Here is a 17,968-nt window from a genome sequence, read left to right as displayed (position 1 = left end):
GTAAGTGACGTCTGATAGGTTCCTTCTACTACAGGCTGGAGTGAAAGGATAATGAATTAGATTAAGCCCATTGGCTGGGCATCCATCTCCAGAAGTCACAGGAGAATTCACATCACTCTGGGTGACCTCTGTCCTACCCCTTTTATGTGAGGGTGGTGAAAAGCACATTGAAATGCCAAGGGCAGATAGCCTGGGAGACGGACAGAAAATGCTGAGCACATATGGTTTCCATAATGAAATCTACAGCTTGCGCCCAAAGCCAAGAGCATTTCACATGCAAAACCCTTCCAAAACCAAAACAACACAACTCTCAGGGTAATTTGGTAGGAAACGCCCATGAAGGGAAAGCCAGAGATGTTGGGAACTGAGCCTGGGATCTGGAATCCAGGTTTTGCTCTAATGACCTTTGCTCCTGTCATTCTCTCTCCTGCAGGAGCATGTGCCCACCTGGCTTCAGAACACTCATGTTTACAGCTGGCCCAAGAATAAAAAAAATATCCTGTTGCGGTTGCTCAGAGAGGAAGAGTATGTGGCTCCTCCCCGGGGGCCTCTGCCCACCCTTCAGGTGGTTCCCCTGTGATACTGGCCAGTCTCAGATCATTGGGACTGTGCCACGAATGGGACTCATTCTAACAGCATTCTTCTAGTTGAAGCTGGTAGGCAACACTCTTGGCTGTTCCTCAGTCCCTCCCTGAGGGGCCTTCAGGCCCCAAAATATCTCTTCTGCAGTACATTTGCCCCCTAGGACAGGCTGCTCTGCCTTGCCTGCTTTGTAAAAATCTGCTGAAAGCTCCAATGTCTGTCATGTTCTCTGAACAGTCTGATGTGCCCATTCTGGGCCTCTCAATGCTTAGTGAGTAGACAATGTAAGTCAGTAATACAGCAACAAATGTTAAGTGACCACAAACACTCTTGTTGCTACAGGCTACTTTTATGAGTTAGCCAGATGTTTGTGTGTTCTCAGACCAAACTGCTTCATGTACAAATAATAAAATGTTTACTGTTACATAAGAGTGTGTTTCACTTATCTCAAAGGAGATAAACAAATATTAATTTATAATGATATGGGCAGCTTCCTAGGAAATCAACAAAACTGCTTAGATATAATATTAGTGTAGCAGACTTCTGTATTAAAGGATTAAAGCCAGATAGTTAAACACCCCTTTTAACATAATTATGAAAGCTTTATTCTTGTGGTAGAGATTTTTAACAAAACCATTCTGTATGGCACACAACCATGATTCCAAAAAGTGTTATTGGGGTGAGAGTGTAGCTCCGCAGTATAGTGCTTGCCTAGCATGCACAAGGCACAGCACCTCAAAAATCAAAACAGCATGAGTATGGTTCTTAAGAGTCCCTATGTACAAATATTGGAGTATGTGTATGAATTAACAGGGGATGTATAATGTAGGCTAAAGTTGTGGTTTAGGGGACCTATGTTTTAGTTTTGGTCCTTCCACTTACCACCTGTGTGGCCTTTGGCAAGTCCATGCTCTTTGCTTTTTTTTTTTTTTTGGTACCAGGGATTGAACTCAGGACCTTGCGCTTGTGAGGCAGGCAGTGGAACCACTGAGGTAAATCCCTGGCAAAAATGTTTTTTGGGTTTTTTTCATACCAGGGATTGCCATGTTCTTTTCTGACACGGAGGGGATTCATCCATGAAATCACACGAACAAGCTTTCTCTAATGACCTTAAAGTTCTGAGGTCTGGGCTCTAAATTCTAAATAATCTTTTAAGGAGTGACTGATTTTTTATTTTCATAATTATGTCTCCCAGATGAAAAATTTATATTTTCATTTTTGGATTAAATTTCTTTTTAGCTGATAAATAAAAACATAAAAATTGTACACAGTGGGTACATTTTCTTAAAAGAAACTTTTTAAACATCTTCAACAATACCCTCAGTTAATAATTTTGGAAATATATATATATGCATATTTGTATGTTATCTGATCTTCAAAACAAAAATACATACACATACCTATATATAAATATGTGCATAAAATCTGAATAAAAGGTGGAGCAAGGTAGGATGGTTTTCTAGCCCAAGATAGTAAGTCAATATGAAAATTGGGGGGAGGGGGCTGAGAGGTACTGTTTCCCCTTGTTTGTCTACCTAATCTCTTAAACCAGGCTCAATTTTGCTATGAGACAGTTCAACTCTTAATGTCATCATGGCTAAAGGATAAATATGTCAATTATTAATAAGAAAGGTTGCTAATTAAATTGTAAAGAACACTAGTGTCATTTACTTTGTAACTTAGAGGTCTGCTAGGTAAGGTGAATGTCTTTTTTAAAAAAACAGGAACGGAAAAGAAAAATTTGCATAGCTTAAATACTCATTTTTCAGACTTTGTGACAAGAACCTTTAATTCTGTAGAATTTGAAACCTGGTAGAACTGACTTTCTTGCTTGGTCAACTCGAAATTCCTGGAAAACACTCCAAACACAAACTTCAAGTCTCCTTTCTCCCTTTTTTATTTCTTTGGTTCAAGGTGACAACATTATTAAGGATTCTACACACAATAAATGACATTAGCATTTTAAATCTGAACTGTTTATAGCATGCAAAGATTTAGTAATGTGTTGTTCTCCTCTCTTCAGAGACCTGTTCCAAGCTTTCATTCACTAGTTCCTTCAACACTTCCTACCCCAGGTGGATAGGAAAAAGGTCCCTAGTGTTTCACCAATAATTATTGACGAAATACAGCTGGTAGCATCAGTAGCAAAAAAAACAAAAGAAAAAGTACAAACACATGCATGCACACACACACACAAAACCACCTGGCCAAATGATGACAGCTTGGCCCCTGAAGTTTCTGTGAAATCTGATGACTACCAACATCACAGGAATTTTAACAACTATTTTAGAGCACAGACACTCAGATTAACACTTGGTTTATTTAGATGCCATTATGGTCCTCGTGGATTCATCTGTAGATATTTGGGGGTGGAAGTGGGTAGGCTTGACTTAGTAAAAATAACTCAACTCCAAGGCTTTATTCAGACCTAAATTTATTTTGAGGGTAAGGAGGTGTGGAATGTAACCTTAGGTTCTTGTCTAGTATTTAGTGGCTAATTTAGAATTTTAAATGTAATTTCTAATGTAATTTTAGAGACTGGTTTCAGAAACTACCTGCTTGTTAGTTTAATTTAATTTCTGTATTGGTCAAAGACGTCTTGATACATGGCTAGAACTGAGGTATTAGACTAGCTATTTCTCAGCTCATTGCTCAGAAAAATTATTGCTGTTGATAACACTTTTCTTTGTTTCGTATTAAATAAATCACCTCTTTAAAGATTGAGGTTTTTCTGTCATCTCAGCAAGGGATGCAAGTTCCCCATTTTGAATATTCCATCCATGTTTCATGATGTTTTGCCAAAAGCATTTCTGTTAACCCCAGTCACTTCATCAACCACCACATCCACTTTGCCAAACACCCCATTGTCACCATCACCTTTGCCAAATGGATTGCACAGTACTATGATCATTGGGAGATCATCCAGAGTCTCTTGAAACCCAAGATCTTTCTGTTTCTTCTTAGTGAAGCAAGAAGAATCAGCAAGACCCACTTCCTAGTAGCAAATGAAAAGAAGGAAGGTTATACTGTGGGACAATACCACAAAGAAGCAATGTCTCTCATTCTGAAGAATTATGTATGATTTTTCAAGATAAGTAGCTAAATATGAGACTGCTGACCAAATCAGCAACAAACTACAAGGAAGAAAACCAAAATAATTAAAATTTCAGATTATTTATTTATCATGGAATTTTCAGTCTGGAAGAAACCTAAAAATCACACACTCTGCAGCTTTATTTTATATGGGAGGAAAGAAAGACCAAAGAAACTGATTTGTCAAAGTCTACCCTAGGGCTAGGACCCAGGTGTTCTGGTTTCCAGACTGTAGATATTGATTGGTGAGCCTGAAAAGCTTTTCTGAGTTTTGATGGGAGATTTGCCTGACAAATGACCCAGTATCTCCCTGAGGGATACAAAGCTTCATGAACATGGGAGGTCTGAGGGAAGATGTGCCTCCTACTTGTCCTCTGGTGGCTGGAGGATTAAATGATCCTGTTGCAACTTGCTCTGTGACAAATTCTTCAGGGATTAATTATTGTTGTGATTACATGGAGTATAGCTTTTCTTGAAGTGGCGTGTTATATTTTGAACTGGTATTACGTGAAATTTAAAAGGTCTTGACATCTTCCTGGAGCTTACAGACAAATCTGCTATTAGATCCATTTCTTTTAGTTTTGTCTGGCCAATCTCCAAATCATCAACGATGAAAGGGGGTTTTCTTTTCTTTTATTTATTTAATTTATTTTGAGACAAGTTTTTACTACATTGACCTGGCTGGACTCAAACTCCTGAGCTCAAATGATCCTCCCACATAGTTGGGGCTACAGGCATCTGCCACCATGCCTGCTAGGTTTTCAGTTTCAAATACTGTGATATTCATCTTTCTCACACACTTCAGACTCTACAAAGTGGCACCTATTGGAATAATAGCTATGGAGATAGGAGAATACGGGGTCATGTTAACTCTTCTTTGGGTAGGGGGTGGCTTCAGGAAGGACACTTTGACCAGCAGAAACATCAACACAAAGCAGTCTAGCTGTTCAGTCAGCATAGCTGGCATTCTGGGAGACCTTATATCCACCCAGGGTAGCATGTTCCTAACTTCATACTGATACTTGCATTTTCTGTTGGAAAATGCTTTCAGACAGAATCAGAGGATATTTTGTGGAAGGTAGGTGGCATTCATAGACTTATCCCTACACACCACACAACCCACACTCCAACCTGTGTTTGCTCTCTAGTTCTTAGCTTCAAGCCAAGCAGGTGAGAACTATAAGAGAAACAGTATACTTGAATTTTCTATTTAACTTCTCAAGGAACCTGTGCATACAGGTTTAGGTTAGATTTATTTGGGTGATTAGGAAGTCCTATTTGAGCTTTTACTAAACAATGAGTCTCAGGTCAGAGTGTACCTAGGCAAAGGTGGCCACACACTGGGCTTGCCTGTTCTTTTCTAGAAGCTCTCCTAAGGAAGAAGGAATTGCAACCCCCGTATCTCTCGGGACTTGTAAACCAAAACCATGAGGGCACACATTTCTTGTCCCCTGTGTGACCTCCCTTTGCTCCCTTCACCAGAAAGGCACTGATGGTAGAAGGCAGCTGGGGAGAGAAGGGGGATGGAGGGAGAGAGCAACCATGGGAGAACTCCTGCCTGATGGATCCCATTAGGCTTAGTGTGCAAAGCAAGTTGAGACGAAGTAGCTGCTCTGGTATGTGTCCAAAACTGCTGTTCTATTTTTAATCCCCCCTGTGTGCTTCTTAGTCCTGCGTTGTATGCCTGGGCACCTGGATCTGCAGCAAAACATGGAACTGAGCCATTCATTTGTAAAACTGGAAGGAAGGAGACCATTGATGCGGGACTTGTTTATTGCTGAAAGGGAAGAGGGACCTGGAATGTTAATGAGGATGGCTCTCTGAAGCATGCCTTTATGGTTAGCAAGGAGTTCAAAGGAGAAGGCAGACTCAGTCCTGTGCTAAACAAATGTGAACTGTTGATAGAGGGAAGGAGAAATCAATTATGCGGTTGCTTCCATGTCATTGTGTTGCAGTTGTTAGAAAAGGTAGGACAAGGACCAGATTTCAAAAGGAAACAAAGCCACATGGCTTTCAAGCATAACGAGTTTGCCATGGCAACTGATGGAAATGAGCCTCCCAGGCACCAAGCAGGTGTGTTATCTTACAGAATAAACATACTTCTCTCACTCCCTGGTTTTTATAATAAAACCTGTGTTTGGATTACTTTCCCCTCCTCTTTGTTACCCAGAGAAGTTGGCTGTTGCTCAATCAGCCCTAGGCTCTGGTGGGGGAAATGTAATCAGTGTTATCAAAAAGCTGCTTTTGAAAGGGCTGAGTTTGGCTTAGCTGCCAGCTTCATCGTTGAGCACCAGCTGAGCCACATGTACCTGCCTGGCCTTTGCCACCTTCCACAATGTCCTCCACAGAAAGCTGTTTGCTTCTGCATTCACTGAGGCACAACAGTGAGGCCTGGCTCTCAAACAGCTGTGGTCAAAAGCTGCTGCTTCTGAGGAGAGGAGAAATGTGTTTAGGTGAGGGTGGGACCTGGTCAGTTTTTAGCATCCGGTATTATCTAGGATATAGGCCAAGATTTCCTTGAGTTCAAGGATTATCTGATTCTGTCTTTCAATCTGTTGCTATCTACAAAGTTCCATTCCTCAGAAACTGGAGAAAGGTGCTGTTTCCCTGAGTCTGAAATCCCTCTCAAATGGGCTGAGGGAGGATAGAGTCTCATGTCTGAAATGTACACAAAATGTAGAGATTTTATAAAATCCTCTCAAGGTACAAATAAAAATTGAAATTTATTTTTAATTTTTATAATGAAAAAGTAATGATAAAATAGAATAATCATATTTTTGTTGCTCTTATTTGTGACTAAAAAGAAACATCCACTCTAGCTTCAAATTGATTTTCAAAACAAGATGCTCATTCTCGATGGACTCCTAGAACACAGATGGTTTCTAATCACAATTGTGGAAAACAACTGACCCGAGGAGAACTTGTGCAGCCAGAACCAGTCAGCTTGATGTGAAACTGTCAAGCAGCAGGTTATGGTCAGCAACACTAAGTCTCTTCCCTGCTTCTGCCTAGGTTCCTACCTTCCTCCAACAAGAAGTCTAGCACTCTCACCCTGCCCCGATCATCCCTATCCTCCAGAGGATGCCCTGGATACCCCTTCACATGTCACCTTACCTTGACCATAATAAGAAAAAGACGGCTGTCTGAAGAAATGATTCAAGCTCTGGTGTAAGTTGGAAAGGATCACTTGTGCCAAACAGTATCACAGCATTTAAGCACCCTAGTTACTCCAGAGGGTGAGGCAGGAAGATGGAAAATTTCAGGTCAGGCTGGGCAACTCAGCAAGACCCTATCAAAATAAAATAATAAAATAAAATGGGGGCTGGGAATACAGGTCAGTACCTGCTCTTCTTCTTAACTCAATCCTAAAAACTTCACTCAGATCACACCTTTACTTTATGCACAGTTTTAACAAGTTCAGTTGCCTGTTTCCCTAACATTACACAGGTCAGAAATTGCAAATTTAGGATTACAGGAAAGAAGGACTTGAGACTTGCTTTCTGATGGAAATGACACCTGACATTTTGATAAGGTGGTTTTGACATGAAAATATTTTGAAGAAGCCCGAAAAACAAACAATTTAATATTCAACTTTTAAAAATTCCAAGTAATATTTGAAAAAGCAATCTAATTTTCACATAGATCAAATCAAAACAGCCAGCTTCAATGACTTAATTCATGTACTAAGCAATAAGCACCCCTAAAAAATCCCTGATTACATCACAGTTACAACTGACTTGTTTTTAAAATAAAGTATTTAGTCATCTGGAAAAGGTTACATTAGGTGTTCTATGTTTTGTTTAAGAAAGTAGTCATGTACCTCATTGGCAAGGTTGCTGTTATGGCTGTGTCTAGATGTCCTCCCAAAGGCTCATGAGGTTGGGCTGGATTTCGGTTGTATGACGCTGGGATTAAAGGTGTAATACTGGAATTAAGAGTGTGATTACTAAATCAGTCCACTGATTGGTCTAGCATAGTTCTCAGTGTGGATAATGAGAAAGCCCATGCTGGGTATGGGTGTCACCACCCAACAGGCGGGCAGCCTGGAAAGGAAGAGAGAGGCAGGCTGCTGTTGCTGCTTGCTGTTTTACTATCTCCTGCCTGTTTGCCATGGACTGTTTCTCCCCTGCAATGCCCTTATACCGTGCCACCCTACTTTAGGGCCAGGTGACTATGAACTGAAACCTCTACAAACTCTGAGCTAAATAAACCTTTCCTCCTTTAACTTTGAGTGTTGGGTGTTTTGTCTCAGCAATGAGAAAAAGTAACTAAGACAATTTCCCCAATGTGAGGCCAATTCACTCATTCTAGTTGCAGACGACACTGGATATGCTCAGCCCTCCCAATCTCAACCAGGGGTTGGCTCTGTCTCCCCTACACAGCCTTGTCAGGGCCTCAGTCTATAGGAAAAGTCCAAGATTTAGGTCCTCCAGGCACCAAGGCAGATTCAGCCAATGGAGTATTTGGGGCATTTCATACTGTGTCTAATAGGCAGCTGCCCAGTCCACTTGTGATTAGGACTGGCATTCCAAAGTGAGCAGGGTGGGCCTTTTCACATTTGGGTTTTTAAAATTCAAGATTCTAAACCTGGGCTTTGAGTACCAGTATATCATTGTTTGTTGAAAAGACATATGAAATGGAAAGTTCCTGACACCTCAGTGTGAGCATGGGAGGTCTGGTCCCATCATGTCACCATTTCTAATTTAAAGGGAGTTCAGCAGCACCCTCAGCAACTAACAGATCAGCAACCAATCTTTAACTACTTATTTGATGCCTACTGTGTGTGAGGAAATACACTTGGCATAAAGAGGAGTAACACACATTCTTCTTGCTATTTAAAATCTAAGTGGAGAGATAGTTATATCTTCATTGGAAAAGATACCCCACAGTAAATGCTAAAGGAGTGAGACAGCTGGTCTCTTTGACTCTCACTATGACCCAAGACTTAGCTCAGTTTCAAGGTCAGATCTTCAAAGAAGCAAGTGACTGCTGATTTGTCCTAATAAACAGAAAGTCTGTTCACTCATCCTTCCTACTATATACATTTTAGATTATTATGTTCAAAGTTCCTAAATGGAGAAAGCATGTAAAAGCACCGCTGAATGAGAATGTTAAGCCAATAAGTGACAATGCAGTCCCTAGGGATCTATCATACCTGTCTAAAACCCAGGTCCTCACATCAAGAAAGGCCAAGCCAGAGGTGATGCATGGCACACTTATAATTCCAGAACCCTGGAACTACAGAGTTCACAATTCAAGCCCAACCCTGGCAACCTCATGAATTAGACTCTGCCTCAAAATTTAAAAAGGGAAAAAGGGAAAAGGCCTGGGTTCAATCCCGAGCTACAAAGAGAAAAAAAAAAAAAAGCCAGGCAACACTGCATCAGGTAGGAAAGTGAGGATGTGCTATTTACACTGCAGCCTTCACAGCTGGGAAGGCAGAAACCTGGCTGGTGCTGAGATCAGCTGAGATAGAGCAAATGGATCTCTGCACTATACTTAGTAGGAGTATGGGAAATATTTGAAGCTGAGCCTGTCAGCTAAATACACAAATAACTAAAAAAGAAAGCAGAAAATGATAATTTTTTTTTTTTGGTACTGGGGATCGAACTTGGGTCCTTGCGTTTGGAAGGCAGGCTGCAGAACCACTGAGCTAAATTCTCGGCCCAGAAAATGATAATTTGCAGGAAGGGTCAAAGGAACTCTCTCTGAGAATGAATATTGGTATTTCTCAAGTTCCCCAGACAAAATCTGAGACAGAAAACACTGTTCAAACTGAGTCTATGATCTGTTTTCACATGTTTCTCACTCACAAAATGCAGCTTTTAATCAGTCAAATAGGGTTTGAATTTCAGTTCACTTTCAAGTCATGTGACCTTAAGCAAGTTATTTTGCCTTCCGGTGCCAGCCAATAAGATGGGGAAACAGAACCACCTCCCAAGGAGGTTGTCAGAATACATAGGATGAAGGATAGAAAGAGTCTAGAATAGTGCCTGGCATATAATAACTACTGAAAATTATTCCTTCTTTTCTTGCCTTTTCATCTTACTTTCCACCCTATAGTTAAAAAACATTCATGGGGACTGAATATTTTTTTTCCAAAAAAGTCAAATACAAAATCCTATTTCATTTTTAAAAAATCTTTCATTTAAAAAACAAAGCCTTGGGCTAGGGATTTAGCTCAGTGGTTCCAGTGCCTGCCTTGCAAGTGCAAGGTCCTGAATTTGATCCCTGAAACCAAAAAAAATTAAAAATAAAAAAATAAAAAATGAAGCCTTCTGCCTTGCAAGTGCAAGTTCCCGAGTTCGATCCCTGGTACCAAACAAAAACAAAAAAACCACAAAGCCTTCAGAGAGATTAATAATATGATCTTTTAAGCTTAAAATATCCATCTAGTTTGATTTCTTAGTGAGGTCTGAGAGAGGCCATCAGAGATTCACAGAATAATCCTAGCTTGGGTGACAGCGTTTTCGCTTCTTACATTTTGCTAAGGAGCAAGCCTGCCAGCAGCACTGGCTAGAATGATTCATGGTACACCATATCAAAACTTGGCAATCATGCTTGACTTTAAAGAAAAGTTACTTTAGAGATTCATAATAAGGCCTTAAAAATAGAATAATGGATTTGAATGTATTTTGAAAAGTAATTTGAAAGGAAGTATTATGTTCACATTATACCTAGTAGTGAAAAAGGAAAATTTGAATTCAGACTGGGAACCCTGCTATGCTATCCTCTGGTTCTACTTACCCAAGAAATGAAGTCTCTCTGTCATCTCCAACAGCCTGCTCAGTAGGCAGACATGGAGGAAAAACCAGAACTGGCTGCGCAAGCATCTTTCATTTAAAATGAAAGAGAATTGCTGTATGGTCACTGTATCTCAAGCCTCTTTTTCTCTTTTTTTAAAAAATTTAATTTTATTGGTACATTTTAGGTATACAACATAATGACATTCACCATTGGAAATTTGCACCTTTACATAATCTATCTTGGTTCTTACATTTTCCGCCTTACCCTGCCCTCCCTTCAACCCCTCAATCCCTCCCTATTTACAAAGACTTTGTTTCCATTTTTTCATTTTCTCATATTAATTCCATTCCCTTCTTTCCTTTCCCCTACCCCTCCCACTTCCCCTTCCCTTTTGCCCCTTTTCTTCCTATTTCACATTATCTATTATACCTTTTAGTCCTTATTTACACTTTCAGTTTCTCACACTAGAGAAACTATTCGGTATTTACACATGTGTCCTACTTATTTCACTTAAGAGTATCACCTCAATGTGCATCCATTTCACTATAAATGTCTCTAATTTCTCATTTTTAATGGCTGAATACTGCTCCATTTTATTTAACAAATCCACGTTTTTTTAATCCAGTCTCCAGCTGATGGGCATTTGGGCTGTTTCCAAGTTTTAGCTATTACAAACTGTGCTGCTATGAACATGGGGGCACATATATCACTGTGGTATGATTCTTTTAATGCTTTGGGGAAGATACCCAGCAGGAGAATAGCTAGGTCAAATGGGACTTCCAGTCCTAGTTCTTTGAGATCTCCATACTAATTTGCACAGTGGTTGCACCAGTCGACACTCCCACCAGCAGTGGAGCAGTGGTCCTCATTCCCCACAGCCCTGCCAGCATTTGTTATTGGTTGATTTCATGATAGTAGCCATTCCTTCTGGAGTAAGGTGGAATCTCAAATGTTTTCATTTGCATCAATCAAATGACCAGTGATGTTGAACATTTTTTCATATGTTTATTTCCTATTTCTACTTCTTTGTGTGAGAAATATCTGTTCATTTCATATCCCTATTTTTGGATTGGGTCTTTAAATTTGGGAGGTCTGATTTTTTTGTAAGTTCTTTATAGATTTGAGATAGTAGACCTCTGTCTGAGGAACAGTAGGTGAAAATTTTTTCCCACATTGTGGGTTGTCTCTTTACTCTGTTGGTGGTTTCTCTTGCTGTGCAGAAGCTTTTTAGTAAAAAGAGATCCCACTTGTTGACTGTTTGTGCTAGTTCATGGGCAACTGAGGTTTGGTTCATAAAATCTTTTCCTATACCAATGTCTACAAGAGTTCTACCTAACCTCTGTTCCAGCCGGGTCAGTGTTTCTGTTTTAATATTTAGATCTTTAATCCATTTTGATTTTAGTTTAGTGCATGGTGAGAGATATAGGTCTAGTTTTAATCTTGACAAGTTGAAACCCAATTTTTCCAGCACCATTTATTAAAGAGGCTATCTTTCCTCCAGTGAGGGTGTTTGGCTCCTTTGTCAAAGATGAGGTGGCTGAGTGTGTCTGGACTTGTTTCTGCATCTTCTAATCTGTCCCACTGGACCTCGGGTCTGTTTCTTTGCCAGTACCATGCTGTTTTTATCACAGTAGCTTTGTAGTATAGTTTCAAGTTGGGGGTTGTGATACCCCCTGCCATGTCTCTGTTACCTAGAATTGCTTTTGGTATTCTGGGTCTGTTCTTGTTTCAAATGAATTTTTGGACTGTTTTCTCCAAGTCCATGAAGTATGCTGCTGGGATTTCAATTGGGATTGCACTGAATCTATATAGCAGTTTTGGAAGTATGACTATTTTCACTACGTTCATTCTTCCTACACAGGAGCAAGGGATGTCTTTTCATTTTCTGATATCATCTTCAATCTCTCTTTTCAGAGTACTTTAGTTTTCAGAGAAGAGGTCTTTGATTTCTTTTGTTAGGTTGATTCCTAGGTATTTCAGTTTTTTGGATACTATTGTGAAAGGAATTGTTTGCCCTATTTCTCTCAATGAGTCTGTTGTTCGTATAGAGGAAAGCTATTGCTTTTTGTGTGTTGACCTTGTATCCAGCTACTCTATTGAATTTGGTTATTAAGTCTAGAGGACTTTTGGTGGAGTTCTTGGGGTCTTCTATACAGAGTATCATGTCATCTGCAAATAATGGCACTTTGACTTCTTCATTTCCTATCTTTATTCCTTTTATTTCTTTCTGTTGTCTATTGTTGTGGCTAATGTTTCCAAAACTATATTGAACAGGAGTGGTGATAGTGGACATCCTTGTCTTGTTCCTGATTTTAGTGTGAAGTATTTTAGTTTTTCACCATTTAGTATGATATTGGCTGTTGGTTTTTCATAGACAGCTTTTATCAGATTGAGGTACAGACTGTCTTCCAATTATGTGTAGGGTTTTTATCATAAATGCATGTTGGATTTTGTCAAATGCTTTTTCTGCATCTATTGAGATGATCATATGGTTTTTGTCCTTAGCTCTATTGATATAGTGTATTACATTGATTGATTTCCATATGTTGAACCATCCCTGCATCCCTGGGCCTAATCCCCCTTGGTCAGGGTGTATAATCTTCTTGATGATCTTCTGCATTCTATTTGTCAGTATCTCATTAAGGATTTTTGCATCTATGGTTAGTGGTGAGATTGGCCTATAGTTCTCCTTTTTAGTTGGGTCTTTCTCTGCTTTTGGGATCAAGGTGATGCTTGCTTCCAGGAATGAATTCAGGAATATTGCCTCCCTTTCAATTTCACTGAAGAGTTTAAAGAGTAGTGGTAGTAGTTCCTCTCTAAATGTCTTGTAGAATTCAGTGGTGAAGCCATCAGGACCCGGGCTTTTCTTAGTTGGTAAGTTTTTAATTATCTTTTCAATTTCATTGATTGATATTGGGTTCTTTACAATTTTTAGGTCTTCTTCGTTCAACTTTGGTAATTCATATGTATCTAGGAATCTGTCCATTTCTTCTGTATTTTCCATCTTATTGGCCTATAGGTTCTGGAAGTAGGTATTGATGATCCTCTGGGTTTCTGCTGGGTCCGTTGTAATTTCATCCGTTTTATTCCTAATTGCATGGATTTGGGCCTTTTCTTTCCTTTTTCTGACAAGGTTGGCTAAGAGTTTGTCAATTTTGTTTATTCTTTCAAAGAACCAACACTTGGCTTCATTGATTTTTTTGTATCATTCTCTTAGCCTCCATTGCATTGATTTCTGCTCTGATCTTTGTAATTTCCTCCCTTGTATGTGCTTTGGGTTTGTTCTGCTCCTCTTTTTCTAGAAGCTTGAGGTTCAGCATCAGGTTGTTTAATTGGCCTCACTCTGTTTTCCCAATCTGAGTATTCACTGCTATGAATTTCCCTTGTAAGACTGCTTTCATTGTGTCCTATAGATTCTGATATATTGTATTGTCATTGAAATTTAAGTGTAGGAACTGTCTAATTTTTTCTTTAATTTCCTCTGTGACCCATTGGTTATCAGAAATGTGTTGTTCAATTTCCATGGGTTTATGAATTCTTGCAGTTTCTTTTGCTATTTATCTCCAATTTCATTGCGCTACAGTCTGATAATATACAGGGGATAACTTCAATTCCTTTGCACTTACTTAAATAAGTTCTATTAGTGAGTATGTGTTCTATTTTGGAGAACGACCCGTGTGCAGCTGAAAAGAATGTGTATTCTGATTTTGTCAGGTACAACACTCTAAACATCTTTTAAGTTCATTTGTTCAAGAGTTTCATTGAATTCTAGTATTTTGTTGCTTATGTTTTGTCTAGTTGACCTATCTATTGGTATTGAGGGGTATTGATATCTATTGGTATTGCAGGGTATTGAGGTCCCCCACTACTATTGTATTACTGCTTATATGATTTTTCCTGTCCATTAATATTTGTTTTATATAGTTGGGCGTAGTAGTGTCTGGTGTATATAAATTTATGATTGTTATCTCTTCCTCTTGGATTGTTCCCTTTACAAGGATGTAGTGTTCTTCTTTGTCTCTCTCAATCAGTGTTGGTTAGAATCCACTTGATCTGCAAAGAGGAGAGGTACTCCTGCTTTTTTTCTGGTTCCTGTTGCATGAAGTATTGTTTTCCACCCTTTAACTTTCAGTCTATGAGTTTCTTTTTGAATGAAGTGTGTTTCTTGTATGCAGCATTTTGTTTGATCTTGTTTCTTGACCTATTCTGCCCATCTATTTCTTTTGATTGATGAATTGAGACCATTAACATTGATGGTTATAACTGATATGTATTGACTTATCATTGTCATGACTTTTTCTTTTTGTTGGATTCTCCTGCTTTGCTTTCAATTTCTTGTTGTGCCTGGTAGATTTATTCTGCTGGGGTTCCTGGGGTTGTGATCCTCATTGTCTTTTCCTAGGATATTGTCTAAAATTGTTTGGAGTGCTGGTTTGGTATTCATGAAGTTCCTAAGATGCTCTTTATCATGAAAGTATCTTATTCTCCATCAATTTTGAAAGATAGTTTTGCAGGGTACATCAGTCTGGATTGGAGGCTGTTTTCCTTTAGGGCCTAGAGTATGTCACTCCAAGCTCTTCTTGCCTTGAGGATTTGCATTGAGAAGTCTGCTGTGATTCTGATAGGCTTTCCTTTGTGTGTGATTTGTTTCTTTTTTCTAACTTCTTGAAGAATTTTGTTTTTTCTTGGTTTTCTGGAATCTTAACAATTATGCTTATGTGTAGATTTTTTTTGACCAAGGCTAGTTGGAGTCCTATATGCCTCACTTATCTGAATGTCAAGTTCTTTTCCCCTGCTTGGGAAGTTTTCTGCCATCACTTCTGTGACCAGTTTTTTTTATGTCGTCTACACTCTCTCCTGTTTCTTCATTGACTCCAATCAGTCTCATGTTTTTCTTCTTTGCATCATCTAGCAGCTCCTGGACTGATTTCTCATGGTTCCTTACAATTTTAAAGAAGTTTTTCTTTTCCTGGTCACTAATTGCAATCTTAGCTTCTATATCTGAAATTCTGTCCTCACATTGACTCATTCTGCTGCATAGACTTTCAGTGGAATTTTCAATCTCCTGGAAATCTGTTTACATCTGTTTCATGGATTCCATTTGTTTCCTATGTTGGGATTCCATCATGTTCCTCAGCCCCTCTATTTTTTTTTATCTGTGTCCTCTCTAGATTTATTAATCATGTCTTGGACTATGGGCACAATCTCTGCTGTTATATGAGAAATTATTTCTGATTTCATCTTTTCCAGATCTTCTTTTTTTTGCCAGTTCAGGGAGTCCAGGTGGTTGAGTATTAGATTGTTCCATCTCATTTCCCTTTGGGGTTGCTGGAGGTGATTTGGAGGTCTGGTTTTGAGGCTTGTTTACCTGTCTTCTCATTTCCATGGGGTGGGGGGTGCTACTGGCACCCGCATGGCTCACCTCCTCTGCCCTGGGAGCAGATAAATACCCGGTACAAAAAAAAAAAAAAAAAGATCTAGGAGCTGGGCATGGTGGAATACACCTATAATCCTAGCACTCAGGAGGTTGTGGCAGGAGGGTTGTTGTGAGTTCAAGTACATCCTCAGCTACTTAGTGACTTGGAGGCCAGCCTAAACAACATAAGGAGATCTTGTTTTTAAAAAAAAAAAGGCTCTGGGAATGCAGCTCACCAATAGAGTGCTTAGGAAGCATGCATGATTCTCTAGGGTTCAATCCTCAACACTGCAAGCAAAAAATAGGTATAGATACAGATGTTGTTGAGTAAAATGAGTGAATGCTATTGAGTACAAATACCCCCAAGAGTGTAGTTTCAAAAAATAGCATTGATCTTTATTTATTTATTCCTTGGTTGTAATTAACAAGTATTCAACCTATGTTCTACTATGCTCAAGAAGATATGAGAAGGCCAAGTAGGAAGGAGTTCTAGTTATCATTTACTGGGTGGTTTCAGTGATGGGAAGAGCCATGTAAGAAGATAAGGTGAAGTGACAGGACACCTATTCAGAGGACTACCACAGTGTCATTTTATTGTATTTATTCAAATTTCTATTTAACCTATTTCCAAGTGAACTGGAAGTAACACATCATTATACAATACACATCCACTAAGGATTGACCTCATACAGTAAGAACTAAGTTTCTTGGTAGTGATATCTGAAGTTCACAAGGAATGGAAGAGTGGAGTGAGGTTGGGATGACCATTATAAGCTTGTGTTTTTCTTGGAATTATGAAACTCATTTCTTAGATTTATAAATTCATTCAGATCATAAGCCCTAAAAAAGATGAAATTTGAAGCCAATATGGAGGAAAAAGTCCCTTAGGTGCTGCATGAATCAAGCTGACTGCCCAGCACTCACAAGGCCACTTTGCTGTCCAACTTCCTAATAATTTGTGGAAGAGGTTATATGCTATGTGATACTGCCAAATTTGAAGATTCTAAAAGCCCACAAAAAGGAGTTAATATGTATATTCAAGGATTGCTAGATTATTAAGAAATCTTTGAAGTCATCTTTAAATCCTTTCTTGTAAACACTGCTATTCAACACATTGACAAATTCTGTTTATCTACCTTCAAACTATGGTGCATCTAGAGTCTGAACACAATTCCCCTTTACCTTACCTTGGATTATTGAAAGAGTCTCTTCACTACTCCCTGCTTCAATACTTGGTTCCCTTATATTTCCTACTCAGCAGCAGCAAGCACTGTTAAAAACCCTAAATGACCATGTGTTTATACAAAAACCTGCAGTGGCCACATCCCTTAAAATAAAGCCATACCTGGTGTACTGAGACTGTTATCTTTCTCATTTTATTTTCTACAGCTTTCTCCTTGCTTACTTCATGGTGGCCACTTTTAATTTCCTTGCTTTTCTACATACATGCCAGGTATACTATGTTTTTGCAGTCTCCTTTGCAGGAAGTTGCCCCTACCCCATCCAAATGACCCTCTCTGAGGACCTCTCCTCAAAGGTCACTGTAGGGGAGACCTTTTCTGATCATCTATGTCTTTCCAGACACCATACCCTCTGATTTGCCTTTTTTTCTTCACTGATCATCAACATCTGGGGGAAGTTCTGTCCACCATTGTGTCCTATTTTTTTTGGACACATGGTATAATTGCACTTTCTCACTTTTTGAATTTGGGTGTGGCCATGTGACTTGCTTTAGGCAGTGAAATGTAAGTGAAGGTGTCATGTGTCACATTCAGGCAAAAGATCTAAGAGGCAGTGTGCAGTTCACCATTCTATTTTCTCCCTCTCCCACAAAGGACAGGACAGATGGTGGTTCTCCAGGCAGTCTGGGTTCCAGATTGAAGGCACAAACAGAGCCCCCGGTTGACCTGCGGTGAACATGGAGTGTGAGAAAGAAATTTTGTTATGTTAGGCTACAGAGATATGGGGTTGTTTATTGCCACAAGGCAACCTAGCTATCCTGATCAACAGATTCTCAGATGTTACATATCTGTTTCCTGTCTTCTACTGATCTCTAAACTTCTCTCAGTAATGGTAGCACTCTACTCACTGCTATGTCTCCAGTGCCTGCAACAGCGTCTGACATGTGGT

The 17,968-nt window shown here is 39.4% G+C and overlaps 1 protein-coding gene and 1 long non-coding RNA gene across 4 annotated transcripts in view; one reads left to right on the top strand and one right to left on the bottom strand.

The window, feature by feature from the left end:
• Window positions 1-6,969, top strand: part of Traf3ip2 (TRAF3 interacting protein 2) — a 49,743-nt gene extending 42,774 nt beyond the window's left edge. For 2 of the 3 annotated variants that reach the window (XM_021252025.2, XM_004874619.4), the window contains one exon: window positions 434-1,011. In XM_021252025.2, coding sequence (XP_021107684.1) covers window positions 434-580 — 147 coding nt within the window. In that variant the 3' untranslated portion in view covers window positions 581-1,011. Of the gene's footprint in view, window positions 1-433; window positions 1,012-6,687 lie in introns of those variants that run through there. The other variant, XM_021252026.2, reaches the window with a different exon arrangement.
• Window positions 1-17,968, bottom strand: part of LOC147822573 (uncharacterized) — a 116,944-nt gene that overhangs the window by 29,717 nt on the left and 69,259 nt on the right. The window lies entirely within an intron of this gene.

Source organism: Heterocephalus glaber, unplaced genomic scaffold, assembly GCF_053883595.1.
Source record: "Heterocephalus glaber isolate CG9 unplaced genomic scaffold, H.glaber_assembly_v1.0 deba00001610, whole genome shotgun sequence".
In the NCBI taxonomy this organism is placed as follows: domain Eukaryota; kingdom Metazoa; phylum Chordata; class Mammalia; order Rodentia; family Bathyergidae; genus Heterocephalus; species Heterocephalus glaber.
The sequence above is the reverse complement of the archived record's forward strand: the minus strand, read 5'-3'. Positions and strand labels throughout refer to the sequence as shown.